This window comes from Neodiprion lecontei, chromosome 4 (genome assembly GCF_021901455.1).
Source record: "Neodiprion lecontei isolate iyNeoLeco1 chromosome 4, iyNeoLeco1.1, whole genome shotgun sequence".
Lineage (NCBI taxonomy): Eukaryota > Metazoa > Arthropoda > Insecta > Hymenoptera > Diprionidae > Neodiprion > Neodiprion lecontei.
This window is the reverse complement of record NC_060263.1, coordinates 15,120,817-15,142,711: the sequence shown is the minus strand read 5'-3', so window position 1 is coordinate 15,142,711 and position 21,895 is coordinate 15,120,817. Positions and strand designations below refer to the sequence as shown.

Here is a 21,895-nt window from a genome sequence, read left to right as displayed (position 1 = left end):
GCGAGCCAATTTCTTGAAATTCCTATATTCCGATCCTGTTAAGAGACTTATTCAATAGTATAATCGCATTAGTCTGGATATGGCTTCGTAGTAAGAAGCCCCATTAGATCTATAAGAGTAGATGTACGTCAGAAGGCCTCCGTCACTTCTGGGCGGGAAACAACGCTCGGTTACACAGATTCTTTACAGTCCGACACTATCGGTCAAATGTTTCCTCTCTTGTTCTTGGCCTATGTCGTGGCCATCAAGGTTTTCAAGAAGACTACTCCAAATGGTGAGTTTCAAGTACCATCCAAAATACTTCCAGCACTCCGTAGTGACACGCTCCTATCTTCTGACCAACAGGCAAAGTCACCGTATACCTCGGTAAGAGGGACTTCGTCGATCACCTAGAGTCAGTGGATCCAATCGACGGCATCGTCGTGGTTGAAAATGATTATCTACAAGGAAGAAAAGTGTATGGCCAGGTACGTGATGAATTTTTTCTAAACCACAATTCCACCCCGAAACCGAGACTCTTCAATCCTCCTTGAATCCAAGGTAATCACGACTTACCGCTATGGTCGCGAGGAGGATGAGGTAATGGGAGTGAAGTTCAGCAAGGAGTTGATCATCGCTCGTGACCAGATCATCCCCATCAAGAAAGAGAAGCAGGAGACGACTCCCATCCAAGATCGCCTGCTCAAGCGGCTTGGACCAAACGCCTATCCCTTCATCTTCCAGTTCCCGCAGAACGCTCCGAGCTCCGTAACACTTCAGCCCGGTGATGACGACAGCGGAAAGCCTCTTGGAGTCGAGTACACTGTCAAGATCTATGTCGGGGAAAACGAGGAAGACAAGGTACAGCGGTTTTTATACTTACGTTACGTTATTAAGATTAGTGTCGTTTTCATGCACATTACACTCTGCAATAGGGACACAAGAGGTCGTCGGTCGCTCTGGCTATCAAGAAGCTCCAATTTGCCCCGGCAATGCGAGGACGCCGCCTGCCGAGCTCCCTCGTCTCTAAGGGCTTCACCTTCTCCCAGGGAAAATTGAACCTCGAGGTAACGTTGGACAAGGAGATCTATTACCACGGGGAGAAAGTCTCTGCCAATGTCATTGTCACCAACAACTCTCGAAAGGCAGTCAAGAACATCAAGGTACATGGTGACAACCCTCAGCCTCTATTTGGCAGAGAGAATATCATCCTCACGATGTGTCTTTTACTCTCCGACAGCTCTATGTTGTCCAACATTGCGAGGTGACAATGGTGAACGCTCAGTTTTCACGGCATGTTGCAAGCTTGGAGACCCGCGAAGGCTGCCCCATCACACCTGGTGCTTCGTTCACCAAGCAGTTTTATCTCGTTCCATTGGCCAGTAGCAACAAGGATCGTCGCGGTATTGCTCTTGACGGACATCTGAAAGTGAGGGAATTCATGATGTTTCCTGTATCGGCATATCTAAGCTTTCATTTTTTTTAGGACGATGACGTGAATTTGGCCTCCTCCACATTGGTTGCTGAGGGAAAATGCCCTGCAGAGGCAATGGGTATAGTCATTTCGTACTCCGTTCGCGTAAAGCTGAACTGCGGCACTTTGGGAGGTGAACTTGTCACAGATGTTCCGCTCAAGCTGATGCACCCTGCTCCTGGTTAGTTGAGTGGCTGAACATTTTTTTACCTGAGTACGCTTCATATCTTAATCGTCATTTCTTCTGCGACAGGTGCCCTAGAGAAGGAGAAAGCAGTTTTGAAGAAGAGCAAGAGCATCGATCGTGCACGCTATGAAAACTCTTGCTACGCCAATGACGACGACGACAACATTGTCTTTGAGGACTTTGCTCGCTTGCGTCTTAACGAGCCAGAATAAAACACCGAGGAGTATACGCTGCACATGCTATGAAAAGAATGTAAATTTATCTACTTTTGCAATGGATATGCATCGTAGACGACTTCGCACTATGAATATTCAATTGTTGAAATTAGTCGCACCAATTTTACGTTTGCAAGTGAGTCATAGAAGATCGTTAAGTCTTTATTTTAATCATGCGTCTATTCTCATTTTCGAGTTGACAGCTTGTAAGGGCAAAATATCAAATTGCCTGGCGTAACAGTGAAAGAATTTTGAAATGCAAGTATGAAAATGTAATCCTTTCAAAAGTATCAACAATCAGAAAATCTGATCAGATTTTGTTGATGTTACCACGAATATTCTGAAAGCCGATGACATTTTTGTATGATCTAATGTATAGGACGTGAAGAAAAATTATTGAGGGGGAAAAACGATGCGCGATGCCATTGCTTGTGTGATATTATGCGATGCTTGGGTTCTTTTCAAAGCAAGCAATGAAAAGTAAGTAGTTATAAACCGAATTGTAGAGTGATATATCAAGTCTCGTAAGTCAAGTTATAATGTACATAAAGTTACCTCAAATAACTTGTTTACGATAAAATTATTACCTATTGAATTATCGAAAAAACTGATAAAAAGAAAAAAAAACGAAAAATATGCAGAAAATCCTTGTTCTATCATCCCCAAATTTGGGTTCGATTGTGGTGGTCGAGCAAAAATTTTGAAATAGACGAGCAAAAAAAAAGATATCCCCAAGTAAGTTTTACTTATTATCCAGTGATAACATAAGAAGTTGGTAGGGAAAGAAAAACATTTAATATAGTATAAATAATGACATTTCCCGTTCTTACCAGAAGTGACATGTATTATTATTGATTAATTATTTTAGTTCTATTATTGTTAATAATTCAGTGTTATTTATTATCACGTATTCAATATATTTTCTTGATCAATGTATCGTTAATTCCACATGTTATTGGATTGATATTATTGTATATTAGGTTTCAAGTATGTTAATAAATTCTTAAATTTGACCAGTCTTTCATGGCAATTATAGCTCAGTATCACACGAGTCAGCTGTTAAAGGCAAATTACAAAACACGGAGCTGTGAACAATGGATTTTTATTATATTCATACTTATACAAAATATTCTCATACTTCACGTATATGTGTGTAAATTCACAGTCATCGTACAATTTAATTTAAAAATATAACTCTCGCAAGCTGTTTTCAGACTAATCGTACATGTGCGAATAATATTCTTGATACGTTTGAATGTAAGCTTCTTTCTCTGCCGGCGTCATATCGGCAATCAAAGTGTCATTGATATCTGTAATTGAAACTGTTTTTCCTCCCACACTAACCGTGGGCACCAAGTCGTCGTCCTCTGAATCCATCGTCTCTACATCACCTGAATCGTTCAAAGAAATAAGTCTCAAATAAGCATCTTAAAAAGCTGAGAAATACAATCATCTTGCAGCAATTACCCATATCGATAGCCTGTATCTCTGTAACATCCTCATTATCGCTACTGTCGCTAGATTCTTGAGGTATTACAGTCTTAATGGCATTGGCAGCATTAGTCCCTCCTTTTTTCTCGTGCGCCAGTAGCACCGACATTATGTCTTCGCCCTGTTTATTCGTTGCGTTCGTTGCATTTGTCGCGTTCGTTGCAGCCTTATCAAGAATACTGTCTTGGCCTCCAACCACGTCCGTCTGAAATAACAAAAACAACTTTCTCAAATTCAGCTTTCTCAAATTCGTTGCCAAATTCACATTCTCTACAATATCATCATTTACACACCTGCGATCCATCTGTGTTTACCACAGTGCTTTCCATCATCCAAATCGGCCTCTCTTTTCTACGATTGGCAGTGTTATCATTGGCCGATTCATCGCCGATGGTAACATCCACTCTCGTATCTTCGACAGCAAATCCAGACGACCTCGTCGCCTCTCCTGACCATTGTTCACCCGGAGCACGAAGCCCAGTTTGCTTCCTCGTATCGATGCTGTAATGTCAGTCGAATATAAAGTTGACTTGTCATTTGCAGCTGTCCAACAAGAGTGAAAATTATATTTTTATTGCTAACCCTCGTATGGTATTGATGTCAACAGGTTCAGGCTCGAGAATTTCAGGTGCCAATTTTATACCCTCGACTTCTCGCAGCAGAATGTAGAGTGGCTCTAATTGTTCGTTAAATTTTGCCAGAAGTAGCCTGGAGTCTTTTTTCGGAAGAGCAGATTGATCTTCCTCAACGATGTTCCGACAATAAGTACATCGGAACTCGTCTGTTGTCATATCAAAGAGTTGATCTGCCTGTGAATAAATATTGTTTGCCATAAAAAAAATTGAAATTGTGATTGTGTCCATCAAGACGTTTGTCTATCGCTAGATTCACCTCAAGGTCCGTGAAAGTCTTAAGACAATTTGTGCACTTGAAGCTGGCTCTGCTGGTCGCGTCTCGTTCTTCCGTTTCCATTTTCTTACGCATGTGATCCAACTTATACTTGACAACGTTGACAAAAGTCTAAAGGATTAAGATTAAAATTCAAAATTTAGCAGGCATTTTGGAGGGAAAATCTGAGACAATTTTTACCTTGTAATTGATGAAATAGTAGTTCACTTTCTGCGCCTTTCCATCAGATCCAGTTTCCATCTTAAGTCTAACTTGAATGAATTTGTCATTCCTTAGCGTAGATATTCTAGCTCTCAACATTTTTCGCTCGAATTTTAGCAGCTCGCATATGTCGTCCTCCTTCATACCTGATAGAAGGATACAAACAAAACTACAGTTGAAACTTTTTAGTTGGCTGGGATGAGCGATGCCAAATTAAATAGATTTACACTTACAGGGATTTCTGACCAGCATGTCAACGATTAAGGCATCCTCTATGGTATAAAAACCGCGAACAACAAGCCGTGCTAGTTGTTTCAAACTGCTAGGCACTTCGGTGACAAATCTTTCCTCCCCACTCATTTCTCTGCTAATAATTCGAATACAATAATTCCCACCATTTACTCGGACTGTTAGTGAGAGGGATTTTTTTAGGGCGTTGATGTGGTCTTATGCATTTCTTAGGTGTAAAAACATTCAATTCGTTATCTACTTATTCGCCATCACAACGATATTATAACCTTCAACTATCGGAAAAACCCGGTTCTTCTTATTTCGACGGCCTATTTGTAACTCCAATTAACGAATATTGCCGCATTCTTAATTAACAGTTCCAGCGGTGGTACGATCACGGATAAATAACGCGTAATTGCATAGTTTTTCGGAAATTTAACACAGGGTGCATCGATGGCTAGAGTCGTTACTTGAGGTTATGATGCCGCGTTCGGCGGGGAGGTGGAGCTTGTCAAACAAAAACTGTACCTAGATTCCGCTCCGCCGGTTGCTGTCAGGAAATTCAAGTCAGAATTCGAATGTAACTGTACAAATGGCAGCGATCGATAAGGTCAAAATAATCGTTGTCGGAGATTCTGGTATAATTATCCTCTGCTAAATTATCACTTACCCATTAACGGCATTCTTCGTTCTTCGGATCATTCGCTAAAAGAATCTGTTCACAGATCGCGATCACCACGTATACGCAATTCACTTAATTTAATATTTTCTTCGTTTGCATCGCCGCTTTACCGTTCCTCCGGCAATAAATCGTAGATTTAATTTGGTTACGAATATATTTATTCATGGGGAAATCACGAGGTTTTTAAGGTTATTTACCCATCTATGCACTGTACATGCATATTTTGATCCACTTTTGTTGTTACTTATTATATAAACAGTCTGTAAGCAAGTCTTCCTTTTATTTTTACAGGTGTTGGAAAAACCTCACTGACTCATTTAATATGCCATCAACAACCGATAGGGAATCCGTCGTGGACAGTAGGATGTTCGGTTGAAGTAAAGCTGCATGAGTACAAAGAAGGCACTCCGAATCAAAGAAGATACTTTATAGAGTTGTGGGACATCGGCGGTAGTCAGAATCACCAAAATACTAGATCTGTGTTTTACAATCCGACAAATGGTATGCAAAGTACGGTGTAAGAATCTCAGAAATATACGTGATAAACTTGTGTTCTGATTATAATAGAATTTTCTCATTTTCAGGTATTATCTTGGTTCACGATCTGACTAATAGAAAGTCGCAGCAGAATCTCCAGAAGTGGCTTCAGGAAGTTCTAAACAAGGACGGTAACCATTCCAAGTCTAAATCTTTCGACGACTTTGATCCCGAACAGTTCGTCGGTTCAACACAAGTAACTATTTTTTAATTGGCTGCTTAGCCGATGAAATGAGAATCTGTCAACTTTGAATGATGGCTTGAGAATTGCTTACAAAAAAGTATAGTTTTACAAATTTCATTCATAGATTAGTAATGTTTTGACAATTATCAAAATTAAAATCACCTCACAAGAGTCAAAACCTGAAATTTTATTTCCAGATACCAATTTTGGTAATTGCAACAAAGTTTGATCTGGCCGCAGAAGTGAGATCAAGTGTTCATCGACGTTCATCTACAATTGCTGAGGAATGTGGAGCGGACGAAATATTCTTGGTAATAAAATTAAAAGGCAAACGGTCGATGCCAAATATTGTGTATGTTTGTTTCATTGGGTTGAAATTGATTTTATTTTTTAAATTAAAGATTTCTTTGATCATTGTCAGGATTGTCATCAAGTCAGATCCTTGGCTGCAGGCTCGAGTTCTTCGGTGAAGCTGAGCCGATTTTTCGACAAAGTTATCGAAAGACGGTATTACTCAGCGAGAGAAGGAATCAGCCCAGACAAGCGAAGACTACCAGTATACTCTTCGCAGTATAGTCCAAAATTTTATCACAATGACTGAACGAAGACCCTCCACATCATATCTATTGTAATATATTTCACTTTACTCTCCCTTGTACCCTATTTTACAGAACTACAAAAAAAAATATATATATATATATTTCTGAATAAAGAATCAATACATTCAGTAGCTCACTTGAGACTCGAAGGCCGTTATCAATTCCGTATTGAGGGGTTTTAGTCTTGAAGCAAAAGAAACTGATTTTCGCAGTTACTGTGAAAAATTGTTTCTTCTTTTCCTTTCATATCGACGAAGCAGTATTTGATGAGAGACTTTTCATTCCGTACAAACGATTTCATATTACGCGGTTTTTACGGTAGCTTCGTAGCGCCATGTGGTAGTGGTACGAAAGAAGAATTCGAAAATCGTTGGTCATTACGAATCGATACTCGACAACGCTCGACATTCCTCTCAGTTCGTTTTTTTTTTTATCCATTTTATTACACCGCACGACCGCATGTAACGTGTGTGTGTGTGTGTATGTGTGTGTGGAAATTTGTAGAAGGTACATGTGATAAAGGCGATATGAGTGTTCCGAGTGTGTGTGTGTGTGTGGCTAGATTTCGTCACGGAACTTCAGTGTCAAATCAGTAGCGAGTCAAGTCGCAGCGCGGTCTTGGGATGAACGTTTAAATGTCTGTGCTAACGACCGCGAATTCGCAGAATAGGTCCCACCAAGTTTTCAGTGCAGTCACGCGTATCATGATTCGGTAACGATTGGCGATAATTCCGCTCTTACAGCGATTTCATTGATTACATAAAAGTTTGAAATATTTCCCTTTTGACGCGCGCCCTCCCTCGATATCGTAAGTATGTATGTATGTACTTCAGCACACGGTAGAACATGCGGTAATACATATGCACACAAGTAGGTATAACACTGCGGGAAAATTTTTCGCAGGGCGTGTATCTATTTATATACACACTCGTGACAAATCTTCAATAATAACTTTACGTAATTAAAGCTCTCCAGACTGTTTCTTCGATCTATTGTCTATAAAGTTTAAATATGTGAGTCGAAATAGCCACCCTTGAAAACGTTCTAGATGATGAATGATTGATGATTAAAAACCACTGAAACGATTGATTGACTTATAAATGTTTAGATATAATGATTCTCTGGTATTTTCAGATAACAACTTAGCCATGGCATGTATCACGATGATAAGACCGTCAAATTTGAAACACTTCTACCATTTACTGTCAAAAAATTCTCACCCCTTGCTGCTTAGCTTGAAATGTTGCAATTATTCTGAAAGCTCGATAATGCCTGTCACTGATGGACCAGTCAAGCTTTTATCCGACAAGATAGCGCGGGGTGATTTAATCCGCGACGATCACCAATTAAGAATAGCGGAAAGCCTAGAAAGGGTTTACCAAAAATTGAGAAATTACACCCCGCCGCCGAAGCCCAATTTTTGGAACAGGTTGATCGGGAGAGGTAGGGGAAAAGCAAGGGGGAAGAAAGATGATAAAACGCCAAAAGGATTGTACCTCTATGGAGCTGTGGGTGGAGGTAAAACAATGTTGATGGACCTATTCTATAACTGCTGTCAGGTATCTGCTCACATCTTAAGTAGATTACATGCGAAGAGCCAGAAATATAGTATACATTCTTTTCATGTTTGGTATCACACGTTTTTTACCACATTTTCATTGTCACGCTGTTCAATCAGGTTTTTAAAATTTTTTCGTTCTACTTTCTGCAAAATTAAAATTATACCAATTCTGTCTCTATTTTTACTTCGGATAATGCGCAATTGTTCAATGAGAATAGAATATAATAGAATTCAGGTAAACACTCACTTTTAGTTTCACAATTCCTTGACTGTCCTGTCTTGCTTCCTTCTTCGGAATGTCGAAATAGAATCAAGAGTTTACCACGTTCTCAGGATTCTGTACAACTTTTTAAACTGTATTTTTCTAATTACAGAAGGAAGCTCTGTAATCCAATGAAATGTGAAGTTTAAATTACCCACCGGCTCGTTTTACATAAGAACAATATTAGCCAAATGACACAGCAGTAGAATTTAGTGGAAGGAACATGAAAATGACTGAATTCATGTATTTAATGAAATGTAGCTGCTGTCAAGAACTATTCAAAATCATAAATGACTCCGATATTTCATAAATTTTATAGTCCACACGCACCAAATGTATACAATTTGGTCTTTCATTTAAAATAAGAAAACTCACTTGTCTCAAGAGTTCACAAATCACAATATCATTTTTGCATTCACACATCATGCATTGTTTGCTTACAGGTTGAAAAGAAAAAACGGGTTCACTTCCACTCGTTCATGCTTGACGTGCATAGCAAGATTCATGATGTTAAGAAAAATGTCGTTAGAGATCACAGTAGCACCAAGCTTCAGCCTTTCGACCCGATTCCACCAGTTGCCGAGGCGATTAGCGATAAGACTTGGTTGTTGTGCTTCGATGAGTTTCAGGTAATCAGAATTTCCCTGAAATAGCTTCCAATTTTGAGAAATAAATAAATGAATTTAATTTTAATCTTGCTTTCAGGTTACAGACATCGCCGATGCTATGATCCTGAAACGACTGTTCACCGAACTCTTTGACAATGGAGTGATAGTTATTGCGACGAGTAATAGGGCACCGGATAATTTGTATAAAAACGGTTTGCAGAGGGCAAACTTCTTCCCATTCATCCAAATCCTAAAAGATCACTGTATAATCGAAACACTCGATTCAGGCATTGATTACAGGCAAAAAATTGGCCCTGGCAAAGACAAGAACTATTTTATGTAAGTCTAGTATGAAACCTTCACCTTATTCTCTGTATTAAATTCATTCTTTTTCCTTTTTATTTCCAGCAAGGGGAAAGACGTGGACGACGGTGTTGACAAGCTGTTTAAATATTTGTGCTCCATGGAAAATGACGTCGTTAGGCCTAGAACCATCAGCATCAAGGGTCGTAATGTTACGTTTTCTAAAACATGCGGGCAGGTTCTTGACTCTACGTTTGACGAGATATGTGATCGGGTAATAACTCGAATAGTTTTAAATTAGAATATGATCTTCTTTTCCTTGTAACATTCAAAACTCACTGATAACTGTATTCAGATTGGAAGGTAACATTTTTTTTTTCACAAAGCCTCTCGGAGCCAGCGATTATCTCCAATTATGCCAGTTCTTTCATACTGTGATTATTCGAGATGTACCACCACTGAATTTCAAGCTCAAATCTCAGTCTAGACGATTTATCACGCTGATTGATACACTCTACGATAACAAGGTGAGAATCACGAACCTTGGTTGCTAATTTCAATATTATTTTCACCTACACCTTATACACACACACATATATACAACTGGAATGATATCATCTGTCTTTTTGGCATCATTCGCAGATTAGAGTAGTTATATCTGCTGATCTTCCGCACATGCAATTATTTACTCCTGAAGGAGAGAGCGAGTACACTGATGAAAAGCGAATGCTGATGGATGATCTAAAAATAAGTGTAGGCTCGGTATGTTATTTGAAAAAATAATAGTAGAGTTCACCTCTTTTTTATACCGTATTTCTCATGGTGCTGACAATGCGAATAACATGTTTATTATCACGTATCATACGATGTAAACATTTTTTTTTTACAGGAGGATCACAAATCGAGCATATTTACTGGGGAGGAAGAATTGTTTGCTTTTGATAGAACCATATCACGACTTTCGGAGATGCAAACCAGGGATTATTGGGAACAATGGGAAAAGCAAAGATAATAGTGGGAAATTAGATACTAGTTTTTACATGCAGCAAAACTCAACTGTCGAATATAGTGATTAATTTTAAACGCGTCCTTGTACGTACCGTACAAAGCAAGACCCTCTCTTTTATTTTTAGAGTTTACAATCGTGATTAGCAGCTCGACGAAACAAGAAAAGCATGTAAATGTAAATACGTTAAAAGCCGTTCGACGTGAAAAAACTTACTCAGCTGTTGTTTTCCGATGGTGTTGAAAGATGACTAGGTATTTAATTTCTGGTTAATAACTTATTTGTTATAGTAGGTGTTTCAACTTATTAAATTTACATACAATTTTGGTATGTAACGATGTTGAGTAAATATCACTGGCGTTGTTTTCGTAGATTTGTTGATAATAATATAGTCGGCAATGTCGTTTAGAGAACAAGATGAGATGCAAAATTGAAATAAAATTAAAGATTATTCGAAATAAATCCGTTTATTACGTTTTAGTCAAATTATATATATACTTTCAAAACATAATAATTCAATCTATGCGCTAAAATAGGTACACAAAGTCGAGTAAATTTGTAACAAAGCAGACTTTAAAAGTACTTGAAACAGTCGTCAAACATTGCACAGCTAAGTCATACACAGTTTTAAAATAAAGCCTAACGTTACCACACTGACATTTATCAAATAATTCAAAGGTATATTCATTCTTCTCGTCAATAAATCCTCAACGCCTTTCCACATATTTGCATGCGTCTGGTAAAAGAATAGATTTATGGTCACCATTTTTTGTGCAATGAATAAATGGTTTGATACTGGCGACAGGCAGATAATGTGTTGAAGTTTTTTTTTCTTCATGTTTTTCTTTTGCAAAATATAATCATTTTTTGTGTTAAAAAGTTATATTAAGGATGCTAAAATTGTTCACCACTCTTTGAAAGAAGAAGTAATAACGATATTTAGTCAAACTGATTAGCATCGTATATAAATAATTAAGAAAATTGATGATCGCCATTTCTACTGATGTAATAATTGTTTAATGACGATATAAATACTTTGAAGGCAAGGTGTCATGAGAAGGATAAGTCTATGATTTAATACATGTTACGTTATTCGTAAAATTCAAATTAAACAAAGTTAAAGAATTTGAATAAGTTTAGTTTTTTACATCATGTACATAACTGTCGATGTTCAGTTGCTTCCATTAATCTTACAGCGTACTATCCTGTGACCATTGATATGAGAATAGAAGTACAATGAAATGAATAGTAAGCCTTGTGAAAATGAAAATCAACGGAACGAAACTCTCATTTTGTTGCGAAATTTTTAATAACGCCAACTGAAATCGGATATTTATGGGTTGAAGAACATAAAATTGTGCGAATAATTCTGCTTTGCATGAATCCCTGACGCTGCCAAGAAACTGGTATTGCTATTACTGTTAATACGAACTAAGAAACTAAAACACTTTATCAATTGTCTTTAGCTTGCGCTGTGTAAAAAACAAATTCTGATCTCCAGATTACATATTTATGGATTTCAGGCTAGATGATGAAAATCTTGTTTTCATAATAGGTTCGTTACGAGACAAATAATTATTCTGTGCATGAAAATAAATACTGATATTCTACACGTTGCAAAATTATGTACATATACATATGTATTGTACATGTACTATGTATACACTATACATATGACATACTGATTTTTTCTCTTTTAAATTCATATATTGTTGTCCATAGAATTCAGGATCTGAATTCAATTGACTATTTGTTGATATGGCAGATGAAGTCATTTACTTATAGGAAAAAAAAAGCAACATATACGCATGTTTAAAAAACACGAATAGCACATTCCCAGAGTTGTGTAATTAACAGGTCACTCATTTCCTGTTAATTTTTTAATTATGGAGACGGGCAGTGTTATGCCTTGTTCGCCAGACGTCATTTTATCCTTGCAACAATTTTGAGTAAACACTCTTTGCAACTGCTGTAGCGTTTTAAGGCATACAATGACACAGCAAGATCTGCATCCCCCTATTCTGCTGTCGCATGAGCAATCGCTTTCTAAACAAGTTCCAAAATCATCGACCATCGTTTTATCTAAAGATTCGTTTCGATGTTCCATAGATATGGGGAATATGGTTTCGCTATTATTATAAGGCTTTGATATTCCATGACAGCGATTCAGATTTTCTTTACCAGAATCATTGGCGTCATTTTCAAATTTATCTGTGATGTGACTACTATCGTCGGTGTCTTTACCACTTTTATAATGATCGTGGCGTTGCGTTTGCTTTTCATACTCTTCAACAGAAGAACTGCTACTCTTTATACTCTCTGCATTGAAGAACACATCGGTTTTGCCACCATTAGGAATCGTAGAACTCAATTCCCTGTTGTCTGAAATGTGTTGAATTACTTTGGCAGCTGGAGAAGAATTTAATTCTGAATTTACGATGCTATTCGTATTACTGCTATCCTCCTTACAACAGCAGCTAGTTTTCAGCTCATTTTTGTCATTGTCATTACTATTCTTTACGCAGCACCCACTGTTCTTGTTCTTACTGTTACATCTGCAACCACATTTCTTAGCTGAATCACCAATGTTCTTTTGCATGTCATTTATCAGTGCAGTGGATATTGATTGGCGATTATTGTAATCGTCGTTAGATCTGCAGCATGGATTTTCTTTGGTATTTTTTCGCGATTCGATGTGACATTTGCTGCCAGAAGGTGCCTTCTCGTTACTCTCTTTGGCGCCAGAATCTGACAAACTATTATCTTCTTTGTCATTGTCGCTTTTCTTACTAATTATATTTGGTATAATGCTATCAGAGCCTTGGGGGAAACTTTTGTTTGTTATTATATTTTCGATTTCAATTATGGCCTCGCAGAATTTTTTCCCGTTCTCAAGCACCAAACATTCGCACGATTTCTTGTCTATGAAATTCTCCATTCCCGTGATGTCCATGAATTCAGATTCCATACTCTGTTGAATACACCCGCACGTACAGTCTTGACCTTCCTCACTCTCAACTTTTGTTCTAAACGTACTATTGTATCTATTAAAATCAGTCAGAATTTGAGCCTCTTGGCTCACCGCGTCGCTCGAGTGAGCAAACTCTTTGGTATAATCGATACTCTGCCCAGATTCGAAGTCTGACAAAATGTTCAGACTTTCAGTCTCCAACTGAGATTCTACGCTCGATAAATGCATCGTTTCCTTGACTGCGCCGTTATTTGTCTTCGTATTCTGTTCCACGTTGCGCGGCGCTGCAAGGAAGCAATTTTGGCAATTTTTCAAATAGTCGCACTTGCAATCGATGCATTTACAAATATCCGCATTGGCCGTAATTTCCTGGAGAATATTCCTGTTGATTGTATTCCTCCGACTAGTCGTTTTGGATGAATTCTTTTCATTATGCGCGCCACCACTGACCACCGCAATATTTCCTGAGGCATTTACGGCAGCTGCCAGGTTAACATTGTGCTGAAGTTCGGAGCCTAGCTCTAAAGGATAAGGTTCAGGACCGACCAGATCCACTAACGAATGAACGGCAATGGGGAAGGCATTGAACTCAGACCATGATTCGGCTCTCAAAGAAGGCGCTGATGCTAGAGCCATGACATCGATCCAAGGCGACGGCATTTCTTCTTCTGAGGCCATCGCCAGTTCGACAGCTTCCGAATGCCAGTTGTTCTTCGTTCGATCCACCACATGATTTCCAGATTTGCCATTCTTGAACATAGCGTTCGAATAAAGTTCCAAACTCTCGGAATTGCTTTGAATCTTTGATTCTCCGACAACGTTGTTGTCACTGGATAACACATTTTGAGAATCGTTACTCTCTATACCAATACAATCAACTGACTGGAATATTGCATCTGAACATATTTTTGCAAGTGAATGATTTATGAACCCATTCGCCATAATGTCTTCAACTTCTGGTACAATTTTTTTATCGATCTGTGTACTCGAGTATGCCTCACCGGAATCCAAGCAATTTTTAATGCTCACGATGGAATTAGGATCGACGCTTTTGTAACTAGACAGAGCAGTGCTGCAATTTTCGGTATACGGAACAACCACATCTTTTACAAATGCTTGAGAGTCGTTGGTGGCAATATTATTCACACTTACGTTATCACAGTAAGAAGTCGGCGTGTCACCGGCAAATAATTTGTGTTCATCCTGGGTATCAATTATGTTCAAGGCACTGTCAGCAATAGAATTACCGCTGTAAAATGTTGTGTTTTTGCAATTGATAGACAAGCTGTTGTTCCCTTGATTTGAAAATTCATTTTGAACGATGATGTGGCTGTCGCTTTTGTAGCGTTTTGGATTGTTTGAAAAGTTTTTAGGTTGGGATATTTGCGCGATCGTGTTTTGCAAGCCATTTTGCATAATTTCTTGTTGCAAATTTATCGCATCCATGTGCTCCTGTTTCTGGATTACTCCGTTACGCTCGTCGTCGATAGGAATCGAAAGTAAAATGTCATTCTGATCACTCACAGCATTCGGTGTTGAGTCATTTTGGCCGATTGAGGTAGATATGTGATTGAAGATTTTCAGTTTATCGTATTCTCCATTGTTCAACGTGTCGATAGTGCTCTGAGTCAAAACATCTATCGTGATGTTTCTCGGCGTTGGTAGCTCATTATTATTAGTTTCACTGGATTCGAACTTCAGCGGTGATCCGGCGGATATTTCAACTCGTTCCTCACTGTGATTCGACGTGCCATATTCAACCTCGCCATCGAAATTGTTTTTCTCATTATTGTTTAGGACATGACTCAAAGAATTTCCTGCCAATTGATCGATATTAACAGAATTCTGCGTCGATACGTAAACTACGTTTTCGGTATCTCGACTGTTTTCTGGATTCAAAGGTATAATTGTGTAAAAAGGTACATTGTTGCTTTCACCGACTTCCTTGATCTCGATTTTGGCTTTAGGTTGATTTTCCAGACCACCGTTGTCTTCTTTTGTACTAGTCTGCGAGTCTTCCTTCAGCTTCTGCAATTAACGATACCATTTTTAATTCGATAGAATCAATTGATGCTCGCTAAATGTGAAAACCAATTATTTCTTCGATTGCATGCACCCACCGTTGATTGACTTTTTACGATTCTCTTGTGCGTTTTAATGTGACTCTTCAGACTGTGTGGTGTTGTGAAAGATCTCTTACAGTAAATGTAAGAACACGTGTAAGGCCGTTCACCAGTGTGTGTTCTCTTGTGAGTTTTGAGGTGATGCGAAGCAGTGAAGGCCTTGCCGCACCCACTCTCTCGACACCTGGAATAATAGCGTTGGCATCTGAATACTCGATAGTAATTGAATAAAAACAAAACATTAACGGACGAGTATAAGCGTGAAGAGTAAATAAATATATTCCCCAAGTATAGTGTTATAAAACGTGAGGAAAAAGAAACGTACTTGTAGGGCCTTTCTTGAGTGTGAGTTCGTATATGTTTCTTGAGATCGCTCAATGTTGTAAAGAATTTAACACATCCGGTCTCTTCGCAATTAAATGTATTCCCGCTATGAAGTCTTTGGTGAGCTCTTAGTCTATATAATGTGTTGAAAGCTTTTTCGCAGCCGTCATGATTGCACTCGAATGGTTTTATCTTCGTATGAACTCTTATGTGAATCTTCAGGCTGTACGAAGTCAAGAATGCCTTGCCACAATCTGGATCTGTGCATTTGAATTGATACTCGCCTAGAAAGATTTACAATCCCAATCAATGATGGATTCAATTTAGAAACTGCATACTTCTGGTGGTATTGTATTCTTTATTAAAAAGCTTGTCTTCATATTGATACAAGATGCAGTTAGGATATTTTATAGACGTGCAAACTTACCGAGAATGAAGATCCTTGGAAAGCGTAATTATTCAAATTTTCTGGATTAGTGAATAATGCACGATACATTTTTAATGTTAAAAAACAGCACTTGGATGCACCCGCAAGAAATACCATAGTTTGCAAAATTGCGCCACTGAAAAGCAAAACAATGATCGGTAACTCAATTTCTACATGAAATGATAGAAAGCAGAAAGTTTATTTTACATTGAAATAGCACAGCGAAAAGTTTACACGAAATTGACAAATCAGGGTCAAAGCCATTTATTTTTGAATAAGTACACACACGTGCACACACCAGCAAAAAAAAAAAATAATATACCAACGTTAACCTTCCAGTATTTGAATTTATTACTTGAGGCATGTAAAAAAAATGCTTTGAGGTAGTTCTAATGGGCAAAGTACCAAGTCTCTGAATGAATTCTAATAACAGAACCGAGTGTTGCTCTCGATCAGAGTTACAAAAATGATATTCTATAAATAAGGTTTGGGGGGGGGGGGAGGGGCTTTTTAGAAAGCTTTTATTTTATTTCAAAGCGGCTTATGAAATCATGGTAACGATATGCTGCAGCAGCATGCGAACAGGCATTTTTTCACAGCCAATTAGCCCAAACGTATTAGCAAACATATAAATGAAGCTCTCCGTAACTTGAACAATTCCAAATTTATGGCGCCAATATTATAGTTATTATTTTCTCTGTGTCTTCTTTTCAGAGCTAACATACCCTTGTGAGTCTTCATATGCGTGCGAAGATTGCCAACCGTGCTGTAGGTTCTCGTACAGCCTTCGTATTCGCATGTGTAACGGCTGATGTGTTTTTGGTTAGTGTCAGGATCTGTGCTTTCGATCGTGATAGTTGCATGCGATGGATCGTCAGGCATGGAGTTATTTTGCCCAGGATGAATTCGCATGTAGATTTCATCGGACCTGATCGTGTGGTAGATGTACCTGAGATAAAGAAAAAGTAAAATAATCATAATAATAATGAAACATTGTTGTTGGACAGCAAGCGAAACATCGGCAGATGGTAGAGTGAATTATTATTGAAAAGTTATGCCGTTTCCGCCACTTGATCCCTGCGCAAGGTTTGGGCAACTGGCATGGTTAGATATAATCTGATGGCAAGCCACACGGGTAATGCTGTCTAATAACTAAAAATATATTCTCAAAGATAGGTAATACTGTATGAGTAATGCTTTCGACTCATACGTATATTATTATTTGAGGACACTAAGCGACTGTATTTATAGGACTTCAATAAAACACCTGTGTTTTGCAAAAATCATTATACAGCAATGGAAATGTATCCAATTGGCACTGAATTTTTCACCGTGATCCTGACCATGAATATGCAATTTGCAGTTACTGCTAATAGTATGGCAATTTAAAAAACAAATATGTAAAAGAAAGGCAAGTTTTTTGTGGCTTCCAATTTTCTTATTTTAACCATTATTACCACAGACAATCGTTACTACCAGCTGGCGGTGGATGATGCAAGGTGGAAATATGTCTAAGCTATGAAATGAATACATGTGTTGTTAAAACAGTGATTTGTTTACAGAATAATTATGATGTCGATATTTAAGTCAGCTTGAATATACATTAGGATGTTTACATTACAATCGTTTTAACGAGACTGCTCTACTTTACAGCACTGATGGTTGAATCAAATGAACGTTACTGTGAAAAAACAGCAGTTTGGAGCAGGGGAAGTAATTTACAAATCCCAAAAACTAATCATTACCCACAGGGGATTGGTGTGAAAATTTGGATTTTTATACAAAAACTATGCGCAAAGCTGACTGATAGTTTTGGGTCCGAATCAACGGTCGATTAGGTACTCTGTTGCAAATTAGGTAAACCGATCTCTGAATAGGCTAGATAAATAACAATACCATGTAATCTTTGTCTAATATTAAATATGATATGTGTTCAGCGGTTTGATGCGAGGTCAGTGCCTTGACTTTAGGGTAATAATAAAGTTGAGAATTTTAGGTCGAGTTTGTTTGTACAGTACTGAAAACTGACCTGATTTTTCGTTGAAAAAATGGTAATGCCCTTATATGGTAATGTGTTAAAAAAAATACGGGAGAATTCAAGTAACGCAAAAGCTGTAAGCGGGTTTTTGCATTGTTTGGGCAATTATTTGCAACGAGTCATCGACGAAATTGATGAGTTAGATGTAAAAAGGAAATGGGAAATATGTTAGCGATTCTTATTCTTACCCAGTATTATCATCCCGCAGCTTTTCCATGTAGGACGAGCTTTCGTCCGATAATTTTCCATAGTTCAAAACTGGTGATTGATCGTACACTTTGCCAAAACTTGACAGATCCAAACTGTCGTCCAAACAATCTTGCAGGTCATGTGTCACTAATATATTGTCAAAATTTCCGTCGCTCTTCTCGACAATTGTATTCGAGTTAAATTTCTCACTCCCCCATGTCGCCATGTTTTTTTTTTGCGACTACTAAGCATAGACTTATGGAGATACACTGCGCGTTCTGTGCACCAAACTGAAGCCGTAATTGAATAGAGAAAGCAACAGCTGGACTGGACCTCTCTGTTGTTCCATCGAAGGAGTTGGCGAGCGGTCGCCAGGCTGGGAAAGCAATAAAGCAAGCGTGTTTCTCCCACGAAGTCACCGATTAAAGTGAGAGGTCCGGCTCCAGCTGTTGCTCTCTCTTTCTAATTACGGATTCAGCTCGGTGCACAGCCGCGCAGTCTATCTCTATAAGTATACCGTGCTATAAGTCCATACTACTTCGTGTTAGCTTAGGCACAAACGAGTCATGAAATAATTATACCAGAAATAGGTGACCGCCATTTTGCATCATTTTCTCTATTCTTCATGACTACTTTATGCTTGAAAAAAGATACGTTACCGGTAACATTGCTTGAGCTGAGTCTGAGATCGCACAAGCTCACGTTTATCGTGCCCCTGACTAACGGTAAGTAGCACTCTCTAACACAAAATAGGTTTAGTTTTGCGATACATGTCAGGTGAATGTGTGTCGAAAAGCGATCTATATTTACTCTACTTACTGACAGTAGATAATATCACTGATGCACGACACAATGCTTGCGAATATGTTACCGACCACGTAAATCCGTGTTACCGATATGCTCCCGGCATCGGAAATTAGTTCCGAAAACCTGGACAGAGAACTCGGCGCCAGTTCTAGTTTTGGCGCGTACGCGTTGCTTTAACAGCGCTATAACTTCAAGGTACTGTTGACTGAAAAATATATAGTCAACGTCGAGCATCTTTATATCCTCCGATTTTCTAAATGACCAATAATTCCAGCTTAAGCTTGTCCGCGCAGCTCTTATAGCATGTAGACTTTTGATGTTGCAAGAAATTTAAATACGTTTGCTCCTCTCCAGCGACAAATCTCACGCACCACCTCGCCGTACGCAGCCCGGCACGCGATTTTTGTGCTAGCGATTTTTCGAATTTCTGTTTGAATGGAGGTATCAAGTAATCTACACAATATCAAATTCGACAATTTTCTTGAATAATGTGATCACTATATAATCGTGGCCTTCATTATTTGGTATAACAACGAATCGCTGCCTCCACGAGCGGCGGGGAATCCCCCTTCGATGGAAATAATTTTTACGCATAACTACGAATTCGATTTTACGATTAATTAGAAAAAGTTGGACATTTTCGTAGTTGCTAAATATTGAAAAAAAATATATATGACGCCCTTTTGACTTGACATTTAGATATACGTTCTTTTGGCTTTAAATTTTTTTTCTGAATATTAAGCTTGAAAATAAGCCTACAGAATGATTAGCAATGAAGATGAAAATTATACGCTCTTTCGGCATTAGCACCGCGATATTGTACTTTTTCGTCGTTTTTAATAGATATGTCTAGAGTGGGTTGTATTCGCGCAGTAGTTTTTCTTATATCAAATGCTGCAATGGATATAATTTGACGTAAAATATCATAGAACTCCTAGTTCACTCAAATAACAAATATTAGTTTTTTCATACGACTTTCTTTAAACTATCAGATACAGTTCATCGACCATGTCCCAAATACACTCTGTTAATTAATTTTTCTGTTTTGCTATCTTCGTTTCTTTAATCTCTACCCTTACTGACCGAGCTAACTCATCCGTTTTTTTCCTATATTAAATGAACAAATGAACGGAAATGGTTCAAATTTGAACGGTGCATCGCTCTTCCGTAGCAGAATTTAGAAAAGATACTCATATCCGCAAAATCGTCAAAAAAATATGTGGTTTTTTAACACGTATTACTATTTCCATATATCCTGCATTTCAGAGGCCAAAAAGTGCATAATTGAGATTTTTTACACAATTTCAAAAAGAATGAGGATTAAAATGAGCCATTGTGAAACTGTTCTCATGTAATTGTTAAAGGGCACTTTAGAAATTGTGAAGTCGAGTGTGTATGTTTGTATGTTTGCTCTTGTGTACAATGAGCGTGTCACCTTATGTGTATGATTTGGATGACCTGAGAGACCGAACGAAGGACTAGCAAGCAGTACGAGCGTGAACGTCTAACGATCAAGTCGACCGATAATTACCATAATAATATCGATGTTGAGCATATTGTATTTCTGTCGATTTTGTATGATAATTTATTTGCTTAGTTAGAATTCTTTCGTACGTATCAACCGAATAAAGTCGGGCGATAATATTCCTTCATAGTTGAAATATTAATATTGTTTCTGAGTTTATTGTTATCATAATTTCTTTCTTTTTGTTTTGCTAAATAAACTTCTTTCGTTTTCAACAACCAGAAGTGGGTTAAGCATATCAAAATCAAGGAAAAGCGCGAGTAATCAGGAAAACGTGGTATAACGAAATCAGTGCATGGCCAGTGGACGCCGAGTGAAGAGACAAAATTGTAAGCACGTGCGAGAAAATTCGAATTGATATTGAGAGGAATGATCACGTGCCGACTGTACCGGAAGGGCAATTCGAACAATATGGAGAAGCCCTCGGATCTCTGCGAATGGTTGAACTAGAAAACCTTTGAAAGGCCATAGGGAGATAAGCACGGTAAAAGTGCCTTTTGTGAATATGTTAATGATATTCAATGGATACGTAGGTACTATCAAAATATTAGGACCTGAAAATTTCAGTCTTTAATCTAAATCAGTTTTTGAGAAAAATCAAAATAAGTAAAATACGGAAAATAATATATATTTTAGGCTTAAGTGGACTGATTTGTTTGAAAATTTAATATGTTATGAAGGCGATTGAGAGCTTTCATAGACACAATGGACCGATTTTTAGCCTAATAAATTCATGATCAAAAAAATATTTTCTCTTAACTTCTCTTCAGGTCCAAGCAGAGGAACCAGAAGAGTTTTTTCGATGAGCGAAGTACCGGGTGCGCAACTCCTGTGCCCACCGGGAACCCAAACAACAACGACCGGTTGAGTGGCGAACGAGCGCGGAGTGAGTGAGATGGAGCTAAATGATTCGGTCAGCTCTTGCAAACAATCGACCAATTGACCACGTGACCACGCGAGCCGTTTGTAAGGAGCGGTCTGGGCGGTGGTCGAAGAAGAAAGACGGCGAGTCGTGAGGCTAAATCAAATCTTTGAACGACTGAATATCAACAATGAAGAACC

General features: G+C 38.3%; 5 protein-coding genes across 8 annotated transcripts; 3 read left to right on the top strand and 2 right to left on the bottom strand.

Annotated features, from left to right (window-relative positions):
* The first annotated feature begins 125 nt into the window (after positions 1 to 125).
* Positions 126 to 2,489, top strand: LOC107224210 (arrestin homolog). The gene is made up of 7 exons (XM_015664183.2): positions 126 to 274; positions 346 to 467; positions 541 to 840; positions 915 to 1,142; positions 1,220 to 1,408; positions 1,466 to 1,634; positions 1,707 to 2,489. The coding sequence occupies exons 1-7, from the start codon at positions 208 to 210 to the stop codon at positions 1,850 to 1,852; spliced, it is 1,221 nt and encodes a 406-aa protein (XP_015519669.1). The 5' UTR covers positions 126 to 207; the 3' UTR covers positions 1,853 to 2,489.
* Positions 2,227 to 5,404, bottom strand: LOC107224218 (general transcription factor IIE subunit 1). Its single transcript, XM_015664190.2, has 8 exons — positions 5,358 to 5,404; positions 4,690 to 4,823; positions 4,436 to 4,602; positions 4,238 to 4,366; positions 3,929 to 4,155; positions 3,640 to 3,847; positions 3,323 to 3,551; positions 2,227 to 3,246 (listed from the first exon to the last, which is right to left on the bottom strand). Exons 1-8 carry the CDS (start codon positions 5,387 to 5,389, stop codon positions 3,071 to 3,073), a joined length of 1,302 nt encoding a protein of 433 aa, XP_015519676.2. The 5' UTR covers positions 5,390 to 5,404; the 3' UTR covers positions 2,227 to 3,070.
* On the top strand, positions 2,576 to 11,554 carry LOC107224209 (putative ATPase N2B). 2 transcript variants are annotated; one of them, XM_046738710.1, is made up of 8 exons: positions 2,576 to 2,696; positions 8,122 to 8,207; positions 8,956 to 9,141; positions 9,218 to 9,459; positions 9,529 to 9,697; positions 9,810 to 9,950; positions 10,066 to 10,185; positions 10,313 to 11,554. In XM_046738710.1, the coding sequence occupies exons 1-8, from the start codon at positions 2,666 to 2,668 to the stop codon at positions 10,433 to 10,435; spliced, it is 1,098 nt and encodes a 365-aa protein (XP_046594666.1). In that variant the 5' UTR covers positions 2,576 to 2,665; the 3' UTR covers positions 10,436 to 11,554. The 2 variants fall into 2 exon arrangements, with proteins under 2 accessions (XP_046594666.1, XP_046594667.1); XM_046738711.1 differs by lacking the exon at positions 10,066 to 10,185.
* On the top strand, positions 4,826 to 6,830 carry LOC107224219 (rab-like protein 3). Of its 2 annotated transcripts, none has more exons than XM_046738712.1 (5): positions 4,826 to 5,325; positions 5,661 to 5,870; positions 5,954 to 6,102; positions 6,288 to 6,401; positions 6,492 to 6,830. In XM_046738712.1, the coding sequence occupies exons 1-5, from the start codon at positions 5,280 to 5,282 to the stop codon at positions 6,558 to 6,560; spliced, it is 588 nt and encodes a 195-aa protein (XP_046594668.1). In that variant the 5' UTR covers positions 4,826 to 5,279; the 3' UTR covers positions 6,561 to 6,830. The 2 variants fall into 2 exon arrangements, with proteins under 2 accessions (XP_046594668.1, XP_015519677.1); XM_015664191.2 differs by having other exon boundaries at positions 4,827 to 5,325; positions 6,512 to 6,830.
* Positions 11,308 to 18,918, bottom strand: LOC107224199. 2 transcript variants are annotated; one of them, XM_015664167.2, is made up of 5 exons: positions 18,501 to 18,918; positions 17,000 to 17,223; positions 15,849 to 16,131; positions 15,521 to 15,707; positions 11,308 to 15,428 (listed from the first exon to the last, which is right to left on the bottom strand). In XM_015664167.2, the coding sequence occupies exons 1-5, from the start codon at positions 18,725 to 18,727 to the stop codon at positions 12,288 to 12,290; spliced, it is 4,062 nt and encodes a 1,353-aa protein (XP_015519653.1). In that variant the 5' UTR covers positions 18,728 to 18,918; the 3' UTR covers positions 11,308 to 12,287. The 2 variants fall into 2 exon arrangements, with proteins under 2 accessions (XP_015519653.1, XP_046594664.1); XM_046738708.1 differs by lacking the exons at positions 15,849 to 16,131; positions 18,501 to 18,918 and having other exon boundaries at positions 17,000 to 17,210.
* Between the last annotated feature and the right edge of the window lie 2,977 nt (positions 18,919 to 21,895).